Source organism: Eurosta solidaginis, chromosome 4, assembly GCF_040869045.1.
Source record: "Eurosta solidaginis isolate ZX-2024a chromosome 4, ASM4086904v1, whole genome shotgun sequence".
NCBI classification, from domain to species: Eukaryota; Metazoa; Arthropoda; class Insecta; order Diptera; family Tephritidae; genus Eurosta; species Eurosta solidaginis.
In genome coordinates, this window is record NC_090322.1 from 278873299 (window position 1) to 278897065 (window position 23767).

A 23767-nucleotide genomic window follows, 5' to 3' on the forward strand; every position below is an offset into this window, starting at 1 on the left:
GTTATTATCTATCCATTTAAGATTGGCAGAACAACTACCTACGACTTCATTAATGGAATGTTTCGACCGCATTAAGATAGAGGTCGATCAGGAACTACAACAAAAATACAGGTCGCTGAACCGAAAATTGGACAAGCTGGCAGGACGACGAGAGGGTAACCAAAACCAAAACACTCACCAGTTTCATGACAAGTTCGTTAACCTCACAACAGTTGCCATTACCAAGAAAGAGGCACAACTTCTCGAAAAGGGCCTGAAGCACAATATCATGGACCAGAATACAGTAAGAAAAACGGAGCAAGCGATTGTAGATACGGAGATCGCAATATCATTGATACCACAGGAAGAACAGGAGCACGCAAGACACATGTGCAGGGAAATCATAAAAAAGGGGGTGAAAGCACAGGGAGGACAAAAATCGAATACAGAAGAGAAAACAATAAAGAATCTACGGCATAAACTAAGGAAAAACAATATTGTCACAACGAAAGCGGACAAAGGAAACACCACTGTGTTAATCGAAAAAGAGCAATATATATCCAAATCCGAGGATCTCATAGAGGAAACGAAATGTCGTAGAATGAGAGAGGATCCCACAGATGAATACCAAAAACAAATCAAAGTTGCTATAAAGAATGCAACCAATATAGTAGATTCTAACATGGCACATAGATTGGTCCAAATGAACCCTTCGGCTCCTCCACTGGTTGCGGTACCAAAAATCCACAAGCCGGACATGCCAATGAGGCCCATCATTAATTTTAAATCGGCACCATGTTACAAACTGTCCAAATATTTAAAAACGATATTGATAGATACTCTGGAGCTAAGGAACGAATATGCAATAGCTAACACAACAGAACTAATAGAGAGACTCGAGACCGTAGAGCTAACAAGAAACAGCAAATTGGTATCTTTTGACATAAAAGATTTATACCCATCTATACCACTATCGGAGACTTTGGACATAGTTAGCTCAACAATAGTTCATAACACAAAAAACAAAGTGAAAAGTATGCAAATCATAAATACGCTAAGAACCACTTTACGTCAAAACTATTTTCAATTCAACAATAAAATATATAGACAAACAAACGGTCTTGGAATGGGAAGCCCCACATCAGCAATTCTTATGGAAGTGTTCATGCAAAATCTGGAAGAAAAGTACATACAGGAGCTGAAGTCCAAATTAGGCGTGTCATTTTATGCTAGATACGTGGATGACATAATATGCGTTTTAACTACTAATAACGAAGAGCTTGTACTGGAGTACCTCAACAAGCAGCACGGAAATATAAAATTTACAATGGAAACCGAAAAAGACGGAGGCATCAAGTATCTAGACCTCACGATAAATATTGATAAAGAAGCCAAAAGATTTAACTATGACATATATAGAAAGTCAACGGCCACCGATACAATAATACACAATACCTCAAATCACCCTCAACAGCATAAAAATGCAGCATTAAGGCACTTGGTACATAGACTTGAAAGAACACCGCTTACACAAGAGGCATATAAGAGAGAACTTGAGGTCATATATAATATCGCTGCAAACAACGGATATAAAAAAGCACTAGTAGATAAGCTCAGAAGGACAAATGGAGAACCAAAAAGAAATAATGAAAAGGAAAATAATAGCTGGACGACTATGACATATACTGGAAAAGCAACATATAAATTGGCAAACTTCTTTAAAAAATACAACATTAACACAGCATTCAAAACATCGAACAATCTAGGACGAAAACTAAGAACTAACATTAACTCAGAGGATCCGTTTAGCAGCCACGGCGTATACAAGCTTACCTGCGGATGCCAGCATAGTTACGAGGTTCAGAGAACATATTAGAGATTACAACAAAAAAACACGGAATCCAAACATTATACCCGAGTCTAACTTCGCGAATCACATGGTCGAGAATGAATGTTCCCCAGCAAACATCAATAAAACAGTTAGGGTTCTTCACATACAGGAAAAGGGCCGACGTCTCAACGTACTCGAAAACATGGAAATCTACAAACAGAAAACATTCGACGGTAGAATAATAAACGAACAGATAAACACAATTTCTGACACAATATTCGAGCCTTTAAAACTTGTTTACAGGAAACAACTTAATCACACAGGTACAACAGACAAACACACAACAACAAATAAACACAAAACAATTAACACACCAAAACAAAAAACAGACAAAGAAGGTCAAACGACTAAAATCACAGATTTCTACCTACCCCAGTCAGCCACACAAATCGATTAGTAAACCACCCTCGGTTCTGAATGAACACACAGCACATACACATAACTAAATATACACAAGCATCAATTTGACAATACCTGCTCATATACCTAAAAATAAATAAATGTAAGGCGCGATAACCTCCGAAGAGATCTAAGGCCGAGCTTCTCTTCCAATTTGCGTCGTGCTCCTCTTGATTTTTCCCTACAAATTGGCCGGACGGGACCTACATGTTTTATGCCGACTCCGAACGGCATCTGCAAGGCAGATGAGTTTTCACTGAGAGCTTTTCATGGCAGAAATACAATCGGAGCGCTTGCCAGACACTGCCGAGGGGCGACCCCGCTTAGAAAAATTTTCTTCTAATTGAAAAATCTTATTTCTAAAATTTTGATGTTGCTTTGCCCGGGAGTTGAACCCAGGGCATACGGTGTGATAGGCGGAGCACGCTACCATCACACCACGGTGGCCGCCATATACGCTCATATACCTACGAACTATAAATACAGGACAAACGACAACAACAGATCAGAACGAAAATCGACACTGACGATGGCACAACGCCGAAACCGGTTTGTCTCAAAACCAAATTTGACAAGGGATGACGGAAAACCGTTCCAATATACATCTTTAAATTAGGCTTGGTCAGTGATAGCAGATGTAGGAAGTCCGGGTTGCAGGAGGAAACGATCGTGCACGTTCTGTACTCGTTCCCTGCACTTGCCAGGCTAAGACTCCAGCTATGAGGAATGATACAGCTGTCAGATCTAGAAGCAGCAAGTGGCTTAAGTCCTAGGAAGCTTCTAGTATTTGCAAAGAGGACGGAATTATTTTATAACATAGGTTTTGGTTTTTGATAGGGTTTTTCAGTTTGGTCGTTAAAACAAATTTCTGGTAACATTACGGACTCAATCAGTCTGTGTGAGGTCCTCATAAACCGGCCAGTTCAACCTAACCTAACCTAGTTCGATATTATTTTAATGTAAAATCCATCAAAATCAGAAAAAATCGTAACATTTTTTAGTCTGGTAGCGAGAGTTTTATGAAATTGTCATTGTTCCCGCAAGAGTCAAGTGGCTAACGTCACATTAAGTGGAACTACCTCCATTTTTTTAAGGGTTTTATTTAGCTTGACTCGGCAGGCTGGTTGGTTGGCTGGCTGGCACGAATTTTTTAATTGAAATTTAAGTAACTTCCCGATAAGCTACAAGGTTGAAACTTGGAATATAGTTCAGACTCGATGACAATGCAATAATAAGAAAAAAATCGCCGCTAGGTGGCGCAAGGATCGAGATATTCACAAAAATCGTATTTGTGGTCCGATTTGGCTCATATTTGGAACACATGCTACATACAAGAATAGAAAGCGACCTATAAAAAAAATCGACGCTAGGTGGTGCAAAGATCGAGATATTCAAAAAAATCGTATTTTTTGTACCGATTTGTTCCATATCTGGAACACATAATACATACATGAATAGAAAGCGACCTATAATGTCCGATTTGGCTCATATTTGGAACAAATATTACATACAGCCCGTAGAAGTGACATCAAAATATTTTGGAGTTGGAGGAGGGAGAAGCATACGTGGCGCGGATTCGAGTAAAGTCTTTGGAAGGATTATGTATTGAGGGCTTAGATTGTAACAAATTCTCAGGAAAGAGTCCTTGTAATAATGAGTCACTAAATGAAGTAAATAGAATGAGAAATAATAGGCAATTAAATAACGACTAAAAACTTGAAAAAAAAATAATTAAAAAAAAATGTTTAAGTTAAACGGTTTTATTGAAAACAATACTTACATGAAGTAATAATAATACTAAAAGCTAGAAAATAATTAGGTAGATCCTAGGTACTAGTCATCACACTCCTCATCAATCTAGGGCGTTGATCAGACAATTAAATAATACCGTTGGATTTCTATAGATAGTCATATATAAGACCAACTGAACTTTAATCAGGTTATGCTACGCCTCACATTTTTAGAAACTTCACACGCCTAACGCTTTTATTTAATTGTCTGATCAACGCCCTTGATTGATGAGAAGTGTGATGACTAGTACCTAGGACCTACCTAATTATTTTCTAGCTTTTAGTATTATTATTACTTCATGTAAGTACTGTTTTCAATAAAACCGTTTAACTTAAAGATTTTGTTTAAATTATTTTATTCACTGAAAGAAAAAGACTGGTAAAATCCACCGAAATACGGGTCAATTCAACCGAAATTACTGTTAATTTTTATCCATCGCAAAAATATGTTGATTCAACTGCGCACAAATCGTTGATTCGTCAATTGAAGAAAAAAGGTGTTGCGACAGCTTTGTACGAAAGTACCTATGTTGCCATATAAATAAATTAATGTAAGGCGCGATAACCTCAGAAGAAATCTAAGGCCCAGCTTCTCTTCCAATTTGCGTCGTGCTACTCCTGATTTTCCCTACAAATTGGCCGGACGGGACCTACATGTTTCATGCCGACTCCGAACGGCATTGAGCTTTTCATGGCAGAGAGCTTTTCGTGGCAGAAATATACTCGGAGCGCTTGCCAAACACTGCCGAGGGACTACCCCGCTTAGAAAAATTGTCTTCTAATTGAAAAACCTTATTTCTAAAATTTTGATGTTGCTTTGCCCGGAGTGCGAACCCAGGGCATACGGCGTGGCAGACGGAGCACGCTACCATTTCAATGTGTGCCAGCATATTTGATGTAAACCCAATTGACGTTCGGTTAGTAAGTGACACCGTGGTGTGATGGTAGCGTGCTCCGCCTGCCACGCCGTATGCCCTGGGTTCGCACTCCGGGCAAAGCAACATCAAAATTTTACACTTTATTATTTTGTTTTACTAAACGCACCAAATTCACCAAATTTTATATTTCATAATTTATTTAATTTATAGTTTTGAACTTCGCTTTGCAAGAAGAAATGAAAATAGTAGTCACAAAACAGATTCTCAATTCTTTCTGTTGCAGCTCAGCTCGTTCTCAATTTCTTCTCTCGCATGTAGTTGCCACACTTGATTTTTTCGAACAAAACTTGTATAAATGATTGACATAACATTTTAAATAGAAAACTTGTACGTTATAGAAAAGTAAAGAATCAAATCGCTAGAAGGTAATTCACCACTGGAGTAACTTTACATGTAATTCGGCAAGTTTAATTTTCGTAACACTTTAAGTTGAAAAAATCCATATTCCCGTCTTTTGTCAATTGTAAACAGTTGAATCGTACATTGAAAATTGATGTTTGACTATCAAAAAGTTGGGTTAGTTTCTGCACTGTGATGTCAAATGAAAACTCACGTGGGTGTTTAGGAAGAATATAATTTAGATATTTACTATGAGCGTTAGTGTTAAGTTTACGAAGCAATATCTTACTTTTGCGGCATCGTCTAACTCTGCTGCATCTATTAAAAATAGATCTTCGTAGCGTGCGAACCACGTATCGAAGGTTACATTGTTTTCCACGTCTAAACAAAATTCAGATATGTTGGCTGCAAGCGCTTCTAGGATGAACTCTGGGCCTTTGTTTGAATCGGATGTATTACCTACGGGTTGTGATGTTCCTTTGGTAAGTAACTTTTCCATTCGCTAGGAGGAGAAGTTACAAAATTGTACCCGATAAATAGGTGTCCCGGTATCTCATAACTTTTTGCACGGTAAATTCAAAAAAGGGTTTTTCGTATTGTATTGATAACTGAAAAACTAGTTTTTTGTTGTTTCCCCATTTTGTGTGCTTTTTCGATTTGGTGGCTTTCTTATTTTGGTATTTTTTTTTTTTAAACAATTAGCACCATCATCATAAGTACAAAGAAGAGAGCGCAGTGAGCGTAAAAGTCTCTTTGAAATTTGCTCATGTATTGACTGTTGATCGCTGTTCAAATGACCAGTGAGATCAGTTGTGTTACCAGAAAAATCCGTTAGATTTACCAGGAATCTGTCAATTTTTGTAATTTTGTTTGTAATTTGTTCGTGTGTCAAAGAACTCGATCGAATTAACCGTAATTCGATCAATTTCACCGAATCTCCGTTAAGTCAAAAACAACAGAACCGATTTGTTGATTTTACTAGCACCATTTCTTTCAGTGTTGTATCATGAGCTCATGTCTAAATGTATTGAATTTGAGCTAAAATAGGGAGTTTCCGGAACAAGTTTTGAAATAGAGCGTTAATCAACCGTTTTTTAGAAAGACCTTTTTTGAAACGGCAGCCGAGATAGGGTGATATTCCACTCAAATTCAACAAAGTGTGATTGACAGTTGTATGGGAATCTGTTGTGTCAAAAGTTGTAAACTAACAGAATTAACTCATTGTGGGGCAACTCATACTCATGTATTAAATAACCCTTTCATGAAAATGAAAAACATAGTCGGAACTATTTTTCCGAATACTCCCATAGCTCTTTTATCGAATATCAGCAGGATTGACTTAGGTGGAACTTACTTAGTTAGTGACTCTTTTTGACGAAGGTTTTAGTCAACACGCAGTTTCCGTACAGATGGGTTTACCAAAATCCCCTTTTTTGTTGCATTTTCATATGACAAAAATAGAAAATAAATGTTTTCGAAGAAGTAAAGAATAGTCTTTAAAGAGAATTTATTCAAGTTCTTGAAGTCTACCTTTAACTTTCTGTGCTACCATTAGTTGCTGAGATATCGATATAAAAGACAAAAGGATCCTTTTCCATTTGAAGACCGATATCTTCACAAGAATGGGACGCAGCGAGGCGTGTAAGAAAATTAAAGCTAAATAAACAAAGTATCCAATCTTAAAGAAGTTAAACAACAAAAAATGTTCACGCCTGTAGACAAAAAATTCTGAAAAACCGCGGAAGCTAAAAAATTTTGAAGTTCTAGTCCGAAAACTAGGTACTTGGAGTAACAATGTTTTTGGATTTAGTGTATAACCATTCTCCTCGATGTTACGGCCTGTTGAAAATTTACCAAAAATGTGTAACTTTTTTTAACCCTTAATTTTTTCCAGTAGTGTATTTTGCGCACCTTTTGAAATTTGTTTTCTGGAATATTTTCTGATCACATTTTCCGGACTGTGTCGGTATTTTTTCGGAATAATTTCCAGGCTATTTCAGGATTGTTTTCGGGATCTATTCGGGGAAGTATTGATCAATGTTTGCACAGTAGCGAATATAATTTTACCACATTATATTAAAACCACATTATCTTTAGATAGCCTATATAAAAGACGGTTTAGACAAATGTGAGACAATTTTGTAAAGTCACATCTTATGGGTAACACATCAGAACGCATTGAAATTTTATTAGAAGGCATACGTATATACTTAAGACTCATGGGAATGTTTTTGTAAAAGTTTTCATAGTAGCGGTTATAGGCGTGAAACTTAATGGGTTATACCTTTTGATTAGATGTCTCAGCGTATTGAGGGGTCCCTTTGAAGGCTGATTGTATTAAAAATGAAGCTTTAAACATTTTGCAATGCCCCTTAACTCCTAAAAATCCCGAAGAGATCCAGAAGAAATAGAAAATCGAATAAGGAATTGTACTAAAATAGTCCCGAATTAAGCTCCGACATGGCCCGAAAACAGTCCTGAATGGTTTCGTAAATAGACCCGGAACGGTCGTAAAGTGATCCCGAAATATTTTTTAACCCCGAAAGCAGAGTCCCCGAAAAAATAGTCCTAAATAAATCCCGAAATGGTTCTGCAATGGAAAACAATGTGAAATGATTCATAAGCAGTCGAAAATCAATCCCAATATGGTCATAATATAGTCTAGAAATTACCCTAATACGATACCAAAAATCATACTAATGTAAAAATTTCAGATATATATTCTTCAGCTCTTGACTTTTTGATTTGAAATTTGGAATCAACTATTTAAAAAGTTCCCAGTTAAAAATGGACAAAGCAGCAATATACAAAATTATGTACTTAAATAAAAGAGTGTTGGCTCTAAACATTCTCGTATGCATGTGCGTTTGAATGTTCTTTATACCGTTTAATTTTTTTTTCAAGGCGAAGTTTTCGCGGATGCGGTGGTGTGGTGGTAGCATGCTCCGCCTAGCGCACCGAAGATCCTGGGTTCAAAAAGGTCGAAATGTCCCGATAAAAGCAACATCAAACTTTTAGAAAAAAGTTTTTTGAATTAGAAACAATTTTTCTGAGTGGGGTGGCTCCTCGGCAGTGATTTGGCAAACACTTCAAATGTATTTCTGCCATGAAAAGCTTCTCAGTGAAAACTCATTTGCCTTGCAGCCGCTGTTCCGAGTCGGCGTAAAGCATGTAGGTCCCGTCCCGCCAATTTGTGGGAAGAACAAAAACGAGCACGATGCAAATTGGAAAAGCACCTCGGTCTAAATCTCGTTCGTCCTGATATTATAATATATTATGATATTATTAAATAAACTAAAAATTTAAAAATAGAATGTATGGAATTAACGTTAATTGACATTATTTCTCTTCTGTAAGATCATATAGACAGGCTGCTGAATTGTATTTTTTATTCAATTGTATGTGAGACAAAAGAACAAAGCTTATATGAGGGTTTTAAAAGCACATACAACGAATAGAAGAGCTTGTAAATTACCTTTACATACATTTACTAAATTGTACACCACTTTCCACTTGCCAATTTATTTAAGGATTATTACGCCGCTGTTATCAATGTCGCTCCAGAAGTGAACTTGGGAGCTGTAAAGATCCTTTTACTTTCAATGCAACTGATGTTGAAAATGAGCCTGGCATATCTGCTATACCATGTGCATCTGGATGGTGTGGAAAGGTCATCGAAGGTGGTGGCGCATATGCCGTTGATGGTAATTTAAGGGTTACAGCTTTAAAAATAAATATAAACATAAATGGACACAGTTCACTAAATTTTAATTTTCACTACCACTAAAAACTTAGTTGTAGGGGAAAGTTATTTTCACAAATTTTTCCACTAAAATTAAGTGAGCCCTACGGGAAATAATGGAAATAAATAAGAGCAAATAACTTTTCACTATCACTAAAATATAAGTGGCACTGGAAAGTTGTTTTCTCTATTTTCTGCAGGCTTTTCAAACATTTAGTGGAAAAAAAGTAGTGGTAGTGAAAAATGTTTCCACTACCACTACTTTTTTAGTGGAAAATTGATTCACTACCACTCAAATTTTGGCGGTAGTGGACCGAGTGTTTGAGTAATGCAATAACCTCGAAATGCATTCACATTTCCGGACTAACACTTTTAGATTGCAGCCTTTATTCGTTTTTTGAAATAATTAATACATTTCTTGAATCATTATTCCTTTTCGTAAATCCGGACTAATTATTCCTTTTTGCATTCCTCATGTCGAATAATAATCTCGAAAAGCATTCCTCAAGAGAAAAATGGTATAAAAATCATATATTTTTTTATAAAGTGACCATAATTGGACCTTTACACCCAAAGAGCAAATTATTTAATTATAAAGCCGAGTTTTTCAGTGTGAATTTAAAATACAGTTAAAAGAAAAAATAGCTTTACTATGATGATATTTTAGGGAGAAAATATTGAGGCGAATATTAGCTGTTAGTAAATAAATGCAACAAAAACAGCGAAGTAAGCAGCCACACATAAGTTGTTACTCACACATATATACACGCATGTGACGGGAAGGCGAATGTGAATGTGAGCACAGAAATGAGAAATAAACAATCAACTGTCCTAGAAGGCTTTTCGTGAAAAGTCTAGACCCTAGGAGAAGTAGGCGAACGAGGCAGCAGAGAGTATAAAAGCAGCGCAAACTGAGGAAGAATCAGTTTGATTTTAACACGATATAAGGGAAGTACGCGAGTATTGTAATTGTGAAGTACTACTGCCACAGTAGAATTGTAAATAAAGAACATTCTGCCATACTGAATATTTGAGTTATTTATCCGACAGTTCAGAGAATCGAACGTTAACAGAAGCTGCAAAACAATCAGGACTGCTCCAAAATTCGTTACGATTGTTGTCAGAAGAGGATTAGTTGAATCAATTCCAGAGGCCAACAAGGGCATGGCCAAGTTGATTGAAGATTCAGCAACTGAAAAAGGAGTTGTAAGCCCGTGCATTGAATACCACTGGCAATAAATCCTAGCTACAATCACAACTAAGGGAAGCTATAGAATTGAAAGGAATCGACGTTGGTGAACACACTTTTCATCGTAATGTGGAATAGTTACCAACTAAAATGGAGGAGAAGATAGAGGCTCCGAACCCATTGACAAGTGGGGACACTAACGCAACACTAACAGTGCTAAAGCAAATGTCGTCACAAATATCAACAGATATGTCATCACAGCTGGATGAATAGAAGACATATTGGAAGCCCAGAAGGAGCCCTTATCATTGCAGGTGGCACAAATGTCTTCGCAGTTAAAAGCACAGAAAGCAAGGTTATCATCAAAACTGGAAATGCAGAATGCAAAAATAACTCAATTTCAGGTAGAAGTCGATGATTTAAAAAGTCGTATGGAGCAGGTGCAACTATATCGCCCAGCTGTTCCAGTGTGCGATCCGAAGGTAAAACATCTATCTTTTGAGGGCTCTGTTCCTTTCCATGTATTTAAGCTTAATTTGAGAAGACGTCAGCAGTGAACAACTGGAATGCTGAAGATAAAGCTGCTGCCCTGTTCGTGGCATTGAAAGGTCTGGTACGATATGTCGAAAATTTAAATGTCGAAACTAAAAATGTCGAAAACCAAAAATGTTTGAATTGTTGTAAGCCCGTGCATTGAATACTACTGGCAATAAATCCTAGGTACAATCACTACTAAGGGAAGTTATGGAATTGAAAGGAATCGAAGTTGGTGAACACACCTTTCATCGTAATGTGGAATAGTTACCAACTAAAATGGAGGAGAAGATAGAGGCTCCGAAACCATTGACAAGTGGTGGCACTAACGCAACACTAACAATGCTAAAGCAAATGTCGTCACAAATATCAACCGATATGTCATCACAGCTGGATGAATAGAAGACATATTGGAAGCCCAGAAGGAGCCCTTATCATTGCAGGTGGCACAAATGTCTTCGCAGTTAAAAACACAGAAAGCAAGGTTATCACCAAAACTGGAAGTGCAGAATGCAAAAATAACTCAGTTTCAGGTAGAAGTCGATGATTTAAAAAGTCGTATGGAGCAGGTGCAACCATATCGCCCAGCTGTTCCAGCGTGCGATCCGAAGGTAAAACATCTATCTTTTGAGGGCTCTGTTCCTTTCCATGTATTTAAGCTTAATTTGAGAAGACGTCAGCAGTGAACAACTGGAATGCTGAAGATAAAGTTGCTGCCCTGTTCGTGGCATTGAAAGGTCTGGTACGATATGTCGAAAATTTAAATGTCGAAACTAAAAATGTCGAAAACCAAAAATATTTAAAATTGAAATATCGAAAAGTAAAATGCCGAAGAAAAAAATGTCGAAACAATGTAATGAATTCGCGCGACACATCATCCATTCCATTGTTTGGACATGTTTTCTATACATGTACTGTTTCGTAGGAAGTATTTTTCTTTCTGCCGGTAATTTTCTTTTTCTGGTAAACCTAAATACGCACAACAAATAATCAGCCGTTTTTCAATAAAATCAGCTTACTTAGTACTGAAGATGCAACAAAACCTAAAAAAGTATATCAAAAGAGAAAATTCGAAATATTATTTATAAAAATACAGAGTATACAAAAATTGAAGTTTTGAGAAATTTAGCATATTCCACCTCGCGTTGCTAACGCGTACGTAATTTATTTGTAACTCTAGATACTTCCATATATTTATTTAAAATGTAACTTTCAAATAAATTTAGTTTGTTTAGTAAATCCGAAATTATGTTATGTAATTTGTGTCTTTAATTTGAAATTAATGAAAGCAATTTTCTGTTGTAACCTGCTGCTAATGTGTATGTGTGTATGAATATACCGTGTAGAGTGAACCAAATATTTATAATAAGCTATAAATTTTGGCAAACAATTTTCGAAGTTTGATAAATTTTTTGAGTTTAGTTATTTGGTTTATTATCTATGTATATACTAGATATATATGAATACTATTTCCAAAAATTACGTTATTATGATTAGGAAACAGATTTTTAAACGGTTTTATTTAGTTTGACTTGACTGGTCGGCCGGCTGGTTGGCCGGCACGAATTTGTAATTGAAATTTAAGTAACTTCCCGATAAGCTACAAGTTTGAAGCTTGGAATATATGTAGTTCAGAACCCGATGACAATGCAATAATAAAAAAAAAAAACTGCGATAGGTGGGGCAAGGATCGAGATATTCAAAAAAATCGTATTTGTGGTCCGATTTGGCTCATATTTGGAACATAACATAATACATACATGAATAGAAAGCGGTCTGTGAAAAAATCACCGCTAGGTGGCGAAAGGATCGAGATGTTCAAAAAAATCGTATTTGTGGTCCGATTTGGTCCATATTTAGAACACATAATACATACGTGAATAGAAAGCGATCTATGATGTCCGATTTGGCTCATATTTGGAATAAATATTACATACAGTCCGGTAGAAGTGACATCAAAATATTTTGGAGTTCGAGGAGGGACAAGCATACGTAGCGCAGAGTCGACTAAAGTCTTTGGAAGGATTATGTATTGAGGACTCAGATTGTAACAAATTGTCAGGAAAGAGTTCTTGTAATAATGAGTCAATAAATGAACTAAGTAGAATGAGAAATAATACGCAATTAAATAAAGACTAAAAACTTGAAAATACAATAATTAAAAAAACATTTTTAAGTTAAACGGTTTTATTGAAAACAATACTTACATGAAGTAATAATTATACTAAAAGCCAAAAATTTCACGCGCCCAACGCTTTTATTTGTCTGATCAACGCCCTAGATTGATGAGGAGTGTGATGACTACTACCTAGGACCTACCTAATTATTTTCTAGCTTTTAGTATTACATATTCTTACTTTATGTAAGTATTGTTTCTAATAAAACTGTTTAACTCAAACATTTTTTTTATTATTTTATTTATATTGGTGCCGCTTTACGCCTACCACTCATTGTACCAGTATAGTCTTTTTTTGATGCTGTCATAATAGTGTAACCGTTATTTTTTTCGTATTTTCACATGGCTCACCCCTTAAATTTGTTCCAAATTAGAAAAAAATTATGTATATAAATTTTAGATCGTTTGCTTAATTATTGGGCGTGCGTTGAGCCCAAAAAGTTTGCTATTTTTCTCACTATGGCTCGCTTTTATTGTTTACATTTTACATCTACATTTACAACCATAATAATAAAACACTGCTTAAAAAATTTATTTTTGGAGTTTTGCTTTCAGTATACCAATTTCGATTTTTTTCGACCATTCTCGGTCATTTTTCCTTTTTCGACATTTTTAAATCCGATAAAAAAGTTTTCTCTATAAAGAGGTTTTTAACGGTTCGGCCTTATGTGTCAAAACCATTGACCATGGGAGCTCCACAGGGCTCTATCCTTGGACCTCTATTATTCAGCTTGTTTATTAACGACTGTTGAAGACATGATCCAATTTTCGGACTAAGTCCGCCCCCCTCCGTCTGGCAACACCCGGCCAGTGCGGCCAAGCGCAGGCAGTGCAGCTCAGCTGTGGCTTGCCAACCACCACCGCGCTCACTCTCAGTTTTATTAGTTTATCATAAACTACCGAATCGCCCACACGCATCGATCGTTCCCACATCGCATCGCCCGTTTCATTTTTATTAACGCCCGCCTGCCGTCGCGCAACTATTGCATTTTTTACTTTGTGTCAAATATTTAAATTAATTAATTTTTATACAGCTTGGTTTAATATTATAAAGGTATAAATTTTAAATAAAACGCGTATATATAGCTTAAACCCGTGTGCCCTCCTTTTATTAATCAAGTGTCTAGTGCAATGGTTAAACATGGTCCTTATGTGCTAAAAAGGCAACCAGCGACAAAAACATAAAACAAAAATTATTTAAAGTGATATACATTCTACATGATAAATAAAACATAAAAAATAATACGCGCTCGGTACGGCCACAAAAAAGTACTTAAGTAAATAAATAAAATTGATTTAAGAATTTAACAAAAAAAAAATAGTGTACATACATAAATACATAAAATAACTAAAACAAATTAAGGTGTGACAAAAAAGGAAAAATTTATTTTATAAACAAAAATTGTTTAAGAAGAAGAAGAATAAATTTTGGAAAAATTTAATTATTTGATAAAAAGGGAGTTGTTTTTGAGAAAAAAAAACTAAAATCCAACATAAAGGAAGAAAAGAAACAATTTAATTTTATTAAACAAAAAGTTTACAAACAAACAAAACTTGATAAGAAGTGCTAAGTTAGAGTGAATAAAAATACGAATTACCAAAAATACAAAAAAAGAATTAAACAAAATTAAGTTCTGAAAAAAAAAGAGAAGCAATTTAATATTCTTGTGGTAACATTCAAAATTAAATAACGTTTTTTGAAATAATTTTGAGAAAAAGCAAATAAAAACTTGGAAAAGAAAAACAGAAAAAAGAATAATTGAAAATTTTGGAAAAAAAGCGAAAATTTTAAGAAAAAGTTGAAAATTGAAAATTTGAAAAATATATACATATATATATGTATAGAAATTTGAAAAGAAAATAAAAATTAGTTTGGAAAAAGTTTGTTTGGAAATTTTTTTTAAACACAACACTACAACAAAGACAAAGATCATCAAAAAATATACTACAATATCATTAAATAACTACACAAACAAAGAGGAATTTTTACAAAAACCAGGACACAAACACGTAAGAAGAAATAACATGTCAGAGTGAGTACTTTGTTACCCATATATATACATACATATATATCCCTCCGATCTTAGAATCCGGACCCCTTCATTATAAACATACCCAATATATACCCCCATATATATTCCCTCCGTCTAAAGTACGGACCCAAATTCAAAAAATCCCAAAATTTATATACCCCTCCGATCTTAAGATCCGGACCCTGGGTATATAACCCACATCAAAAGCCTAAACGGCAAAATTACCATTTGCTGACTCACTGTTACCAACAGGTACAGTCCCTTCAAAAAACACATATATTTTTCAACAAATAAATTTGCATTCCCGTACCAACGGAAAATCTATTGCCCGGTTCTATATATCCAATAAGTTCGTTGCGCAAAATACCTACTTAATTATAAAAATATATACGTATATATGTAATATATGTATATACCCACTTAGCTCGGTAATATTACCCGAGCTACATATTTCTCCAGCGTGAAAAGCACCGCTGCCCAGTTTACCCTTATATACATATATTACATAATATATATTTTATAAAAAACCCATAGCAACAAACTTTGCCAAATTTTTGTCACTTTTCCTAAAGTTTATTTTACCGGTGCACCCAAAATTAATTTTGCATACAAACATACAATTATATGCACCCATAATACCCACACGCACTTGTATATCTTTTTGCATAAGCCAAAAACCCACCCTCAACAAAGTAATTGCATGACCATATGTAACTACATAATAGAAGGAAGCAACAAAAGATCATCGATCACATATTGCATACATTTACTTTGTTAACAATAGATCAAGTGCATTGGCACGGCAAACAAAAGGTTGTTGGTACACCACAGTTTGTCGGCAAATATATTTCACCTATATATATAAATAATTACATACGTACTATATACCCATATTACTTGTGCTCAGACGCGCTGAGACAAGTACATATAACAAAGCAAAAAGCCGGTACACATTAGGCCGGTCTCAAAAAATAAAAAAAATAAAATCCCAGTGAACACAAAAATTATAATATTTAAATTATTATATACCCACATTACTTGCACTCAGAAGCGCTGAGACAAGCCCGTATAACGAACCAAGCGTACATTAGGCTGGTTTCAAAAAAAAAAAAAATTTTTTTTTTTTTTTCGATTTTCACAGCTTAATAAAAGCTCCCATTTCTATTAAGAAACCAAACTAATTTATAATGCCGAAATCGTCGGACGAAACCCAAAAATTGACCCCTGCAGATAAATGCCTGCAGAAATTCATATATGACGGTAACCAAGTAGAGGTTTACTGCTCAAGATGGTCACCCTCCCAAGCTACCGATTTATCAGAGTGTATGCTTAAGGTCAAATTAGAAGACCTTGATAAAATATGGGCAAAGGTGCTAGAGTCCCATCGAGAAGTAAGTTTCTCAGATAATTACACAGATGTTAGCGGCTCGGTTGAGCAAAAATTCGCTAAATGCTTGGAAACTTACCAAACATGCAAATCAGGAATTTTAGAAGCTTTACAGCTTTTTAATACTGCTAGCACCAACCAACAACAAATACCCGCCCACCCAATGAACAATTCAGACGCAAACGGTTTTTATTTAAAAGTACCACCATGCGACACCGAAGTATTTCATGGTGGATACGAAGACTGGCCATCCTTTAGAGATATGTTCACGGCAGTCTATAAAAACCACCCTAAATTATCACCCGCTCAAAAATTATACCATCTACGCCTGAAAACAAAAGGACAAGCTGGGCTTATTGTAAAACAATACCCACTGAGCGATAATAATTTCGAGCTTGCCTGGGAAGCGCTCAGATCTAGGTACGAGAACAAAAGGATACTCGTCGACAACCAACTGAAGACGCTGTTCAACCTACCCACAATATTCGCAGAAAGCGGAGAACAAATACAGAAGATGCAGACAACAATCAACAACTGCATGTCAACCCTTAACACCCAAGGAATCCCGACAACGGACTGGGACCCAATCCTCGTTTACCTCTGCTCATCCAAGCTGCCAAGTGAAAGCCTTTCACTATGGGAACAATCCCTCAGCTCCCGAAAAGAACTCCCACTTTGGGAGGATATGAATAAATTTTTGACCAGCAGATACGAGGTAGTAGAGAGAATAAGTACCTATAGACCAGGCAAGGCGAAACCCCAATTTTCGAGTTTTACACCACGAACGGTGAATCAAAACTCGACACAATCCAACAATAATAGAACCCATGCATATCATACGGAGTTCAATAAAACGGCTTCGTGTAGACTATGCAACCAATACCACGCAGTCAAATCTTGCGTCAGGTTTAGGAATTTATCGGTATCAGACCGAATCAAATTTGTGAGAGAAAATAGTTATTGCGAAAACTGTTTGTCTACGTCACACCCCAAGAACGAATGTAAAAGTAGTTTCACGTGCGTTTATTGCCAAAAGCGTCATCATTCGCTACTGCATTTGCAGCCCAAACCCCAACAATCACAACCAAACCCCAGAGCTCAAAATGCCCAAGCCGGCACCCCTAGGAGAACGGACGACGAGCGAGCCTCAACGTCAAAAGCCGCCGCAAGAGCCACCTCCTCCCAACAATCTCAAGACAAAAACCCGGTTTCTTCACTCTTCTCGAGCAATCATGGAACCACCCTATTACCCACAGCAATAGTATCAGTATACTTTGCTGGCGAATTTCATAAAATTCGTGCCCTAATAGACCAAGGTTCACAAAAAACTTTTGTATCATCCCGTATACAAAAGGTTCTTGGTTTACCCACAAAAGAGTCTCTCCACCAGATATCTGGAATGGGTGGAACGGTTGTGAAAAATGCCAATAAAGTCTGCCAGATAACATTCTGTTCAGCAGACTTAACCCAAATGATAGACGCACAAGCAATAATTTTGCCCAAACTAACGAAGTTCTTGCCCACAGTCAGAGTTTCAAGCATCGATCTCGAAGAACTGTCCCATTTACCGTTAGCCGATCCGCAGTATTCGATACCATCAAAAATCGATGTGGTAATCGGCAGCGATATCACCCCGCAAATCCTCACCGAAGGGCTCCTACGAAATGTGAGTGGAACATTACTTGCCCAAAACACAATATTCGGATGGATATTAAGCGGCCCTGTAACTGAAAAGGTATCAACCTTCAGCACTCATGTCACGGAATGCACCGATGACCCCATCAATCAACTTTTGAGACAATTTTGGGAACAGGAAGAAGTTCACCAAACCCAACAACGATCAGCAGATGATGAATACTGCGAAGCACTCTACCGGACAACCACAATTCGTGAGGAAGATGGACGCTACAGAGTAAAACTACCCTTCAAATCGGAATTTCCAGCCAATCTGGCACTCGGTCATTCACGACCCGCAGCACAACAGCAGTATATCAGCATCGAACGAACCCTCGAAAGAAAACCCGAATTAAGAGACAAATATTTTGAAGTCCTTAATGAATATTTAACCATGGATCACATGGAACCCGCCTCCCAACAAGAGATAATTAGAGATGGTAAATATTTATCATTTTATCTACCCCATCATGCTGTCATAAAACCCGACAGCAAAACTACAAAAGTACGAGTCGTCTTCAACGCATCAAAAATGTCGCATTCTGGCAACTCGTTGAACGACGTGCTTCATACAGGCCCCATTCTACAAAATGACTTAATGCTCGTCATACTCAAATGGCGACTTTATAAGTTTGTTTTCAACGGCGATATTGAGAAAATGTATCGCCAAATACTCATCCACGAAGAAGATAAAGATTTTCACCGAATCGTTTTTCGAAAACACCCAACTCTGCCGATAGAAGATTTTCGACTAAAAACAGTTACCTTTGGTGTAAATTGCGCGCCGTATTTGGCGATTCGAACCCTACACCAACTCGCCCACGATTGTCAAGACGAATATCCGCTCGCTAAAAACATTTTATTAAACGAAACATATGTTGACGATATTTTGTCAGGCGGTCATAATATACAGTCCACTTTGAACTCTATGACTCAAGTTATCGAAGCCTTAAAATCGGCAGGGTTCCCTTTGAGGAAGATGTCGGCAAATCACCCTGAAATTTTAAAACCCGTTCCCGAACCTGATTTGCTAGACGTCGATTTCCTTAAATTCCATGATTCGAGTTCCACAAAAACCCTTGGAATTCAGTGGAACGCGCTAACCGACACCTTCACCTACACGTATGATCCACCATCAGCAGAAAACACGACTACAAAAAGGCAGATTTTATCAGCAGTTGCAAAACTGTTTGACCCCGCAGGATGGCTTTCACCAATAATGATTCTTGCCAAAATGTTGCTGCAACAACTCTGGATGGAAGGAACGGATTGGGACGAAGACGTGAAGCCCGGAGCTCTCCAAAAATGGACCTCAATTTATGAAAATTTACCTCATATCAGAGACATTAAAATCCCTAGGTGGGTACAGTATTCCCCCGATAAACTAATCCAGCTGCATGGATTCTCAGATGCTTCAGAAAAAGCATTTTGTGCCTGTATATATTTACGAGTACAAACCCATGAAAATAAGTTTTCATCCCATTTGCTAGCTGCTAAAAGCAAAGTAGCACCCCTCCAAACCGTGAGTCTTCCACGGTTGGAACTCGGTGGAGCAGTTTTACTCTCCAAGTTAGTGAAACAGCTGCGAAGTGAGCTGAATCTACCCCAACACGAACTCATTCTCTGGTGCGATTCTGCCATCGTACTGGCCTGGTTAGAAAAACCACCCCATACCTGGAAAACGTATGTCGCCAACAGAACCTCTGAAATTCTTAAGAACGTCGACAACGCCACTTGGAGGCACGTTTCCAGTAAGGATAACCCAGCGGATTTGGGCACTCGAGGTTGCAAGCCTCAGGATTTAGTCCAATGTCCATTATGGTGGGAAGGACCTAATTGGCTTATCAACCCATCAACTTCGTGGCCAAAGGATATTTCTCATCACCCAACTCCCCCCGAACAACGACATGTGGACGTATTCCACACCCTGCAGGAAGAAAATATAGACATACTCGACCGGTTTTCGTCGTTTTCTCGAGCACTTAGAGTCGTGGCCTATATGTTGCGGTTTATCCGAAGAGCAAGAAAACTAGAAGTTCCAGCCACGCTTAACCTCACCCACGCCGAAGTGAATGATGCCAAAATCAAAATCATCATTCAAACTCAACGGAATCATTACGGAGACACGATAGAGCTGCTTCAAACGTCAGGACCCTTACCCAAAAGGAACACCCTTCTGACATTAAACCCCATGCTAGATGACTCAGGAATCATGCGAGTTTCTGGAAGATTAGCATATGCCACCTATAGCTTTAATGAGCGGCACCCAATTATCATACCCGAAAACTCTCGATTTTGTTCTCTTCTGTTAGACTTCCTCCATTCGAACTTGCTGCACGCCGACAAACAGCTGATGATCCGAATGGTACAGCAACAGTACTACATTCCACGTTTGAAGCAAAAGGTCAAAAAGCTCGTCTTCCACTGCAAAACCTGCACCATCTATAAACAGCAGATGAAAACGCAGATAATGGCAGCCTTGCCACCCGAGAGGTCAACGTATTCCCTACCCTTTCATACAACAGGAGTCGACTTTGCTGGACCATTTATGGTAAAAACTTCTCCCCTTCGCCGAGCTTCGTATGTCAAAGCTTACGTTTGTGTGTTCGTCTGTTTTTCCACAAAGGCTGTTCATTTAGAAGTGTGCTCTGATCTCACCACGAATGCCTTCAACGCAGCCTTTGCCCGATTCACTGGTCGCCGTGGCCTACCCCATCAGATATTTTCTGACAACGGAAAGACGTTCGTCGGCGCACAACGCGTATTTCAAAGGGAATTCACCACATTTCTCAAGGAAGTCGCTACAGACGTCGCAGAAAAATATGCAACTCACGGATTCTCATGGAAATTCATCCCACCATACGCTCCACACATGGGTGGGCTATGGGAAGCGGCCGTGAAAAGTTTCAAGATACACTTTACGAAAGTAGCAGGAAACCAGAAGTTCTCCTTCGAAGAGCTTACTACCCTCTTAGTACGCATAGAGGCGGTCCTCAACTCCCGACCGCTCTCCCCTATGTCCGAAGATCCAATGGATCCCCTAGTCCTAACCCCAGGGCATTTCCTACGAGGCGCGCCACTCTTATCACTGCCGGAGCCAACTGCAGAGCATCTCACCCTGGTCAACAAATGGCAGAAACTAAAAACGCTTCACCACCAGTTCAGCACACGATGGAAGAACGAGTACCTCAAGGAGCTGCATAAGCGGTACAAATGGAAATGCCCTCAACGCAATATTCAAGTTGGAGATTTAGTCGTGGTAAAGGATGATTTACTACCCCCGAACGAATGGCGTTTGGGACGGGTAATCACTTTACACCCTGGATCGGATAACCATGTTCGAGTTGTGGAACTCAAAACACAAAACGGACTAATAACCCGAAATATTGCCAAACTGTGCGTGCTACCAACTGCCTAGCAGTTCCAACCCTACCTCTGGTACCCTCTGCTTCATGCCCCCAGCAATCTACATATAAGCTACTCTCCCCAACGTATTTTTCTAACCCATTTTTTGAGAAATACGTATTTTTTCTTTTCTTGTCTTTACAGGACCCGCAAATCTATGGGGACCCAGAAATGCCGGCTATGTGGGCAGCGACACGCGCTAAGGCAGTGCCGGGCGTTCCTCGCAATGAAGCCTGAGGAGCGCTACGAGTGCGCGAGGAACCACCGGTACTGCATCAACTGCCTGGCAGTGTCACACAGCACCGGGGCATGTGACTCCCCGTCCAGCTGCCGAAAATGCTCCCTCGGCCATCACACGCTCCTACACAGAGCTCGACGCACGCCCACCAACCAGCGTCGCACTGACAGCGGCCCACAGCGCGCAACAACAGCCCAACATCGCCAACGGGCAACTCAAAGCCGGTCGGCTAGACAGCGCGACGACAAACTTCGTAAATTAGTAGCCGAGGCACGAGCAGCCTTAGATAGGGTTGATGCCGCCCTGAACCCATCAACGCGTCGGGCGGGGGGGGAGCATGTTGAAGACATGATCCAATTTTCGGACTAAGTCCGCCCCCCTCCGTCTGGCAACACCCGGCCAGTGCGGCCAAGCGCAGGCAGTGCAGCTCAGCTGTGGCTTGCCAACCACCACCGCGCTCACTCTCAGTTTTATTAGTTTATCATAAACTACCGAATCGCCCACACGCATCGATCGTTCCCACATCGCATCGCCCGTTTCATTTTTATTAACGCCCGCCTGCCGTCGCGCAACTATTGCATTTTTACTTTGTGTCAAATATTTAAATTAATTAATTTTTATACAGCTTGGTTTAATATTATAAAGGTATAAATTTTAAATAAAACGCGTATATATAGCTTAAACCCGTGTGCCCTCCTTTTATTAATCAAGTGTCTAGTGCAATGGTTAAACAACGACATTTTTCTACAGTGCAACCACGTTAGCTTGCATGCCTATATTGACTATGTGCAAATGTACTTGGCTGATAATTTTAGCAGGACCAATGACTTATCCTCTAAATTAAATGCTGACTTACTGAGTATTTCTCGCTGGGCTAGTAAAAATGGTCACTAATAAATCTTATGTTTTGCCAATCTCTAGAAAGAAGGTCGTAATTGGTAACCTCCCAGCCATATATATTGATAAGAATTTGATAAAAATAATTAACAAAGTAAAAAATATTGGCTTTATGATAAATTCTAGCCTTACATGCACATATCATATTAATTTTATGGTAGGGAGGGTATACGGTACTCTACGCAATTTAAGGCAATAGTCAATGTTACACCAGCCGTTATACGTAAAAAATTGGCCATTCAGCTACTGTTGCCGATAATAACTTATTCAGAGTTAATATACAAAAAACTACGCTCTTGTTCTGCCCATAAAATTGATATAGCCTTCACTCATATAACACGCTATGTATAAGGTCCAAGTAAGTTTGACCATGTTTCTGCTTGGAAGTCATTGCTTCTGGGATGTGATATCCATAATTACTTGAAGGCTAGGAGTTGTATTTTTCTTGTAAAACTAATTGCCACAAAAACACAATCCTACTTATACGAAAAACTTATGTTTCCTAGATCTAACCGTTTAAATAATCTTATTGTTCCAAATTTCAACTTTGTTCAATCAATTCGACTGTTTTTTGTTAACACCATACGCACTTGGAACTCTATTCCAGCTACTGTAAGAAACTGTATAAACGAAAGAAATTATAAACAAATTATTTATAATTTTTTTTTCATCATAATCGACCTGAATTGACCTGACCTATTGTAATATTGTAGTATTTATATATCGTATTATTTATTTTAATCGTGTGGTTTATTTAGGATATTTGCTGATATAATCATGTTATGTGCTTCTTCTTCTTTGAAGGCTGTTAATATTAAGATTTAAATTCTATTGTTCCTGTTTACTTAAATGTTTATAAAAAATTTTAGGCGCTCTCGGTATTTCCAACCGCTATATTTAATTACCTGTAAATCGAATTTTCAAATGCATGAACCTCTTCGTTGTCTGTGTCAAGATTTCAATAATCACTGCACTAATATTTATACTTGTGACACACTTTACAGTATAAAAAAATATATACTCACTGCCTTGAACTCATAACTTATTCAAAATTAAAACGTTAAACTAAATCTGTTATCAGCTCCAGTTACTTTGGGCGGGTGGCTTGGAATCACGTCCTTTCCAGCCTCCCACGCATCGCAGCCCTACTCATTGT

At 37.9% G+C, this 23767-nt stretch overlaps 1 protein-coding gene across 2 annotated transcripts in view; it reads left to right on the forward strand.

Annotated features, from left to right (window-relative positions):
- rtv (QVR superfamily protein rtv) overlaps positions 1–23767 on the forward strand; it is a 39932-nt gene that overhangs the window by 10583 nt on the left and 5582 nt on the right. For both annotated transcript variants that reach the window (XM_067778512.1, XM_067778511.1), the window contains exon 2: positions 8867–9040. In XM_067778512.1, the coding sequence (XP_067634613.1) occupies positions 8867–9040 (174 nt within the window). The remainder of the gene's footprint in view (positions 1–8866; positions 9041–23767) is intronic.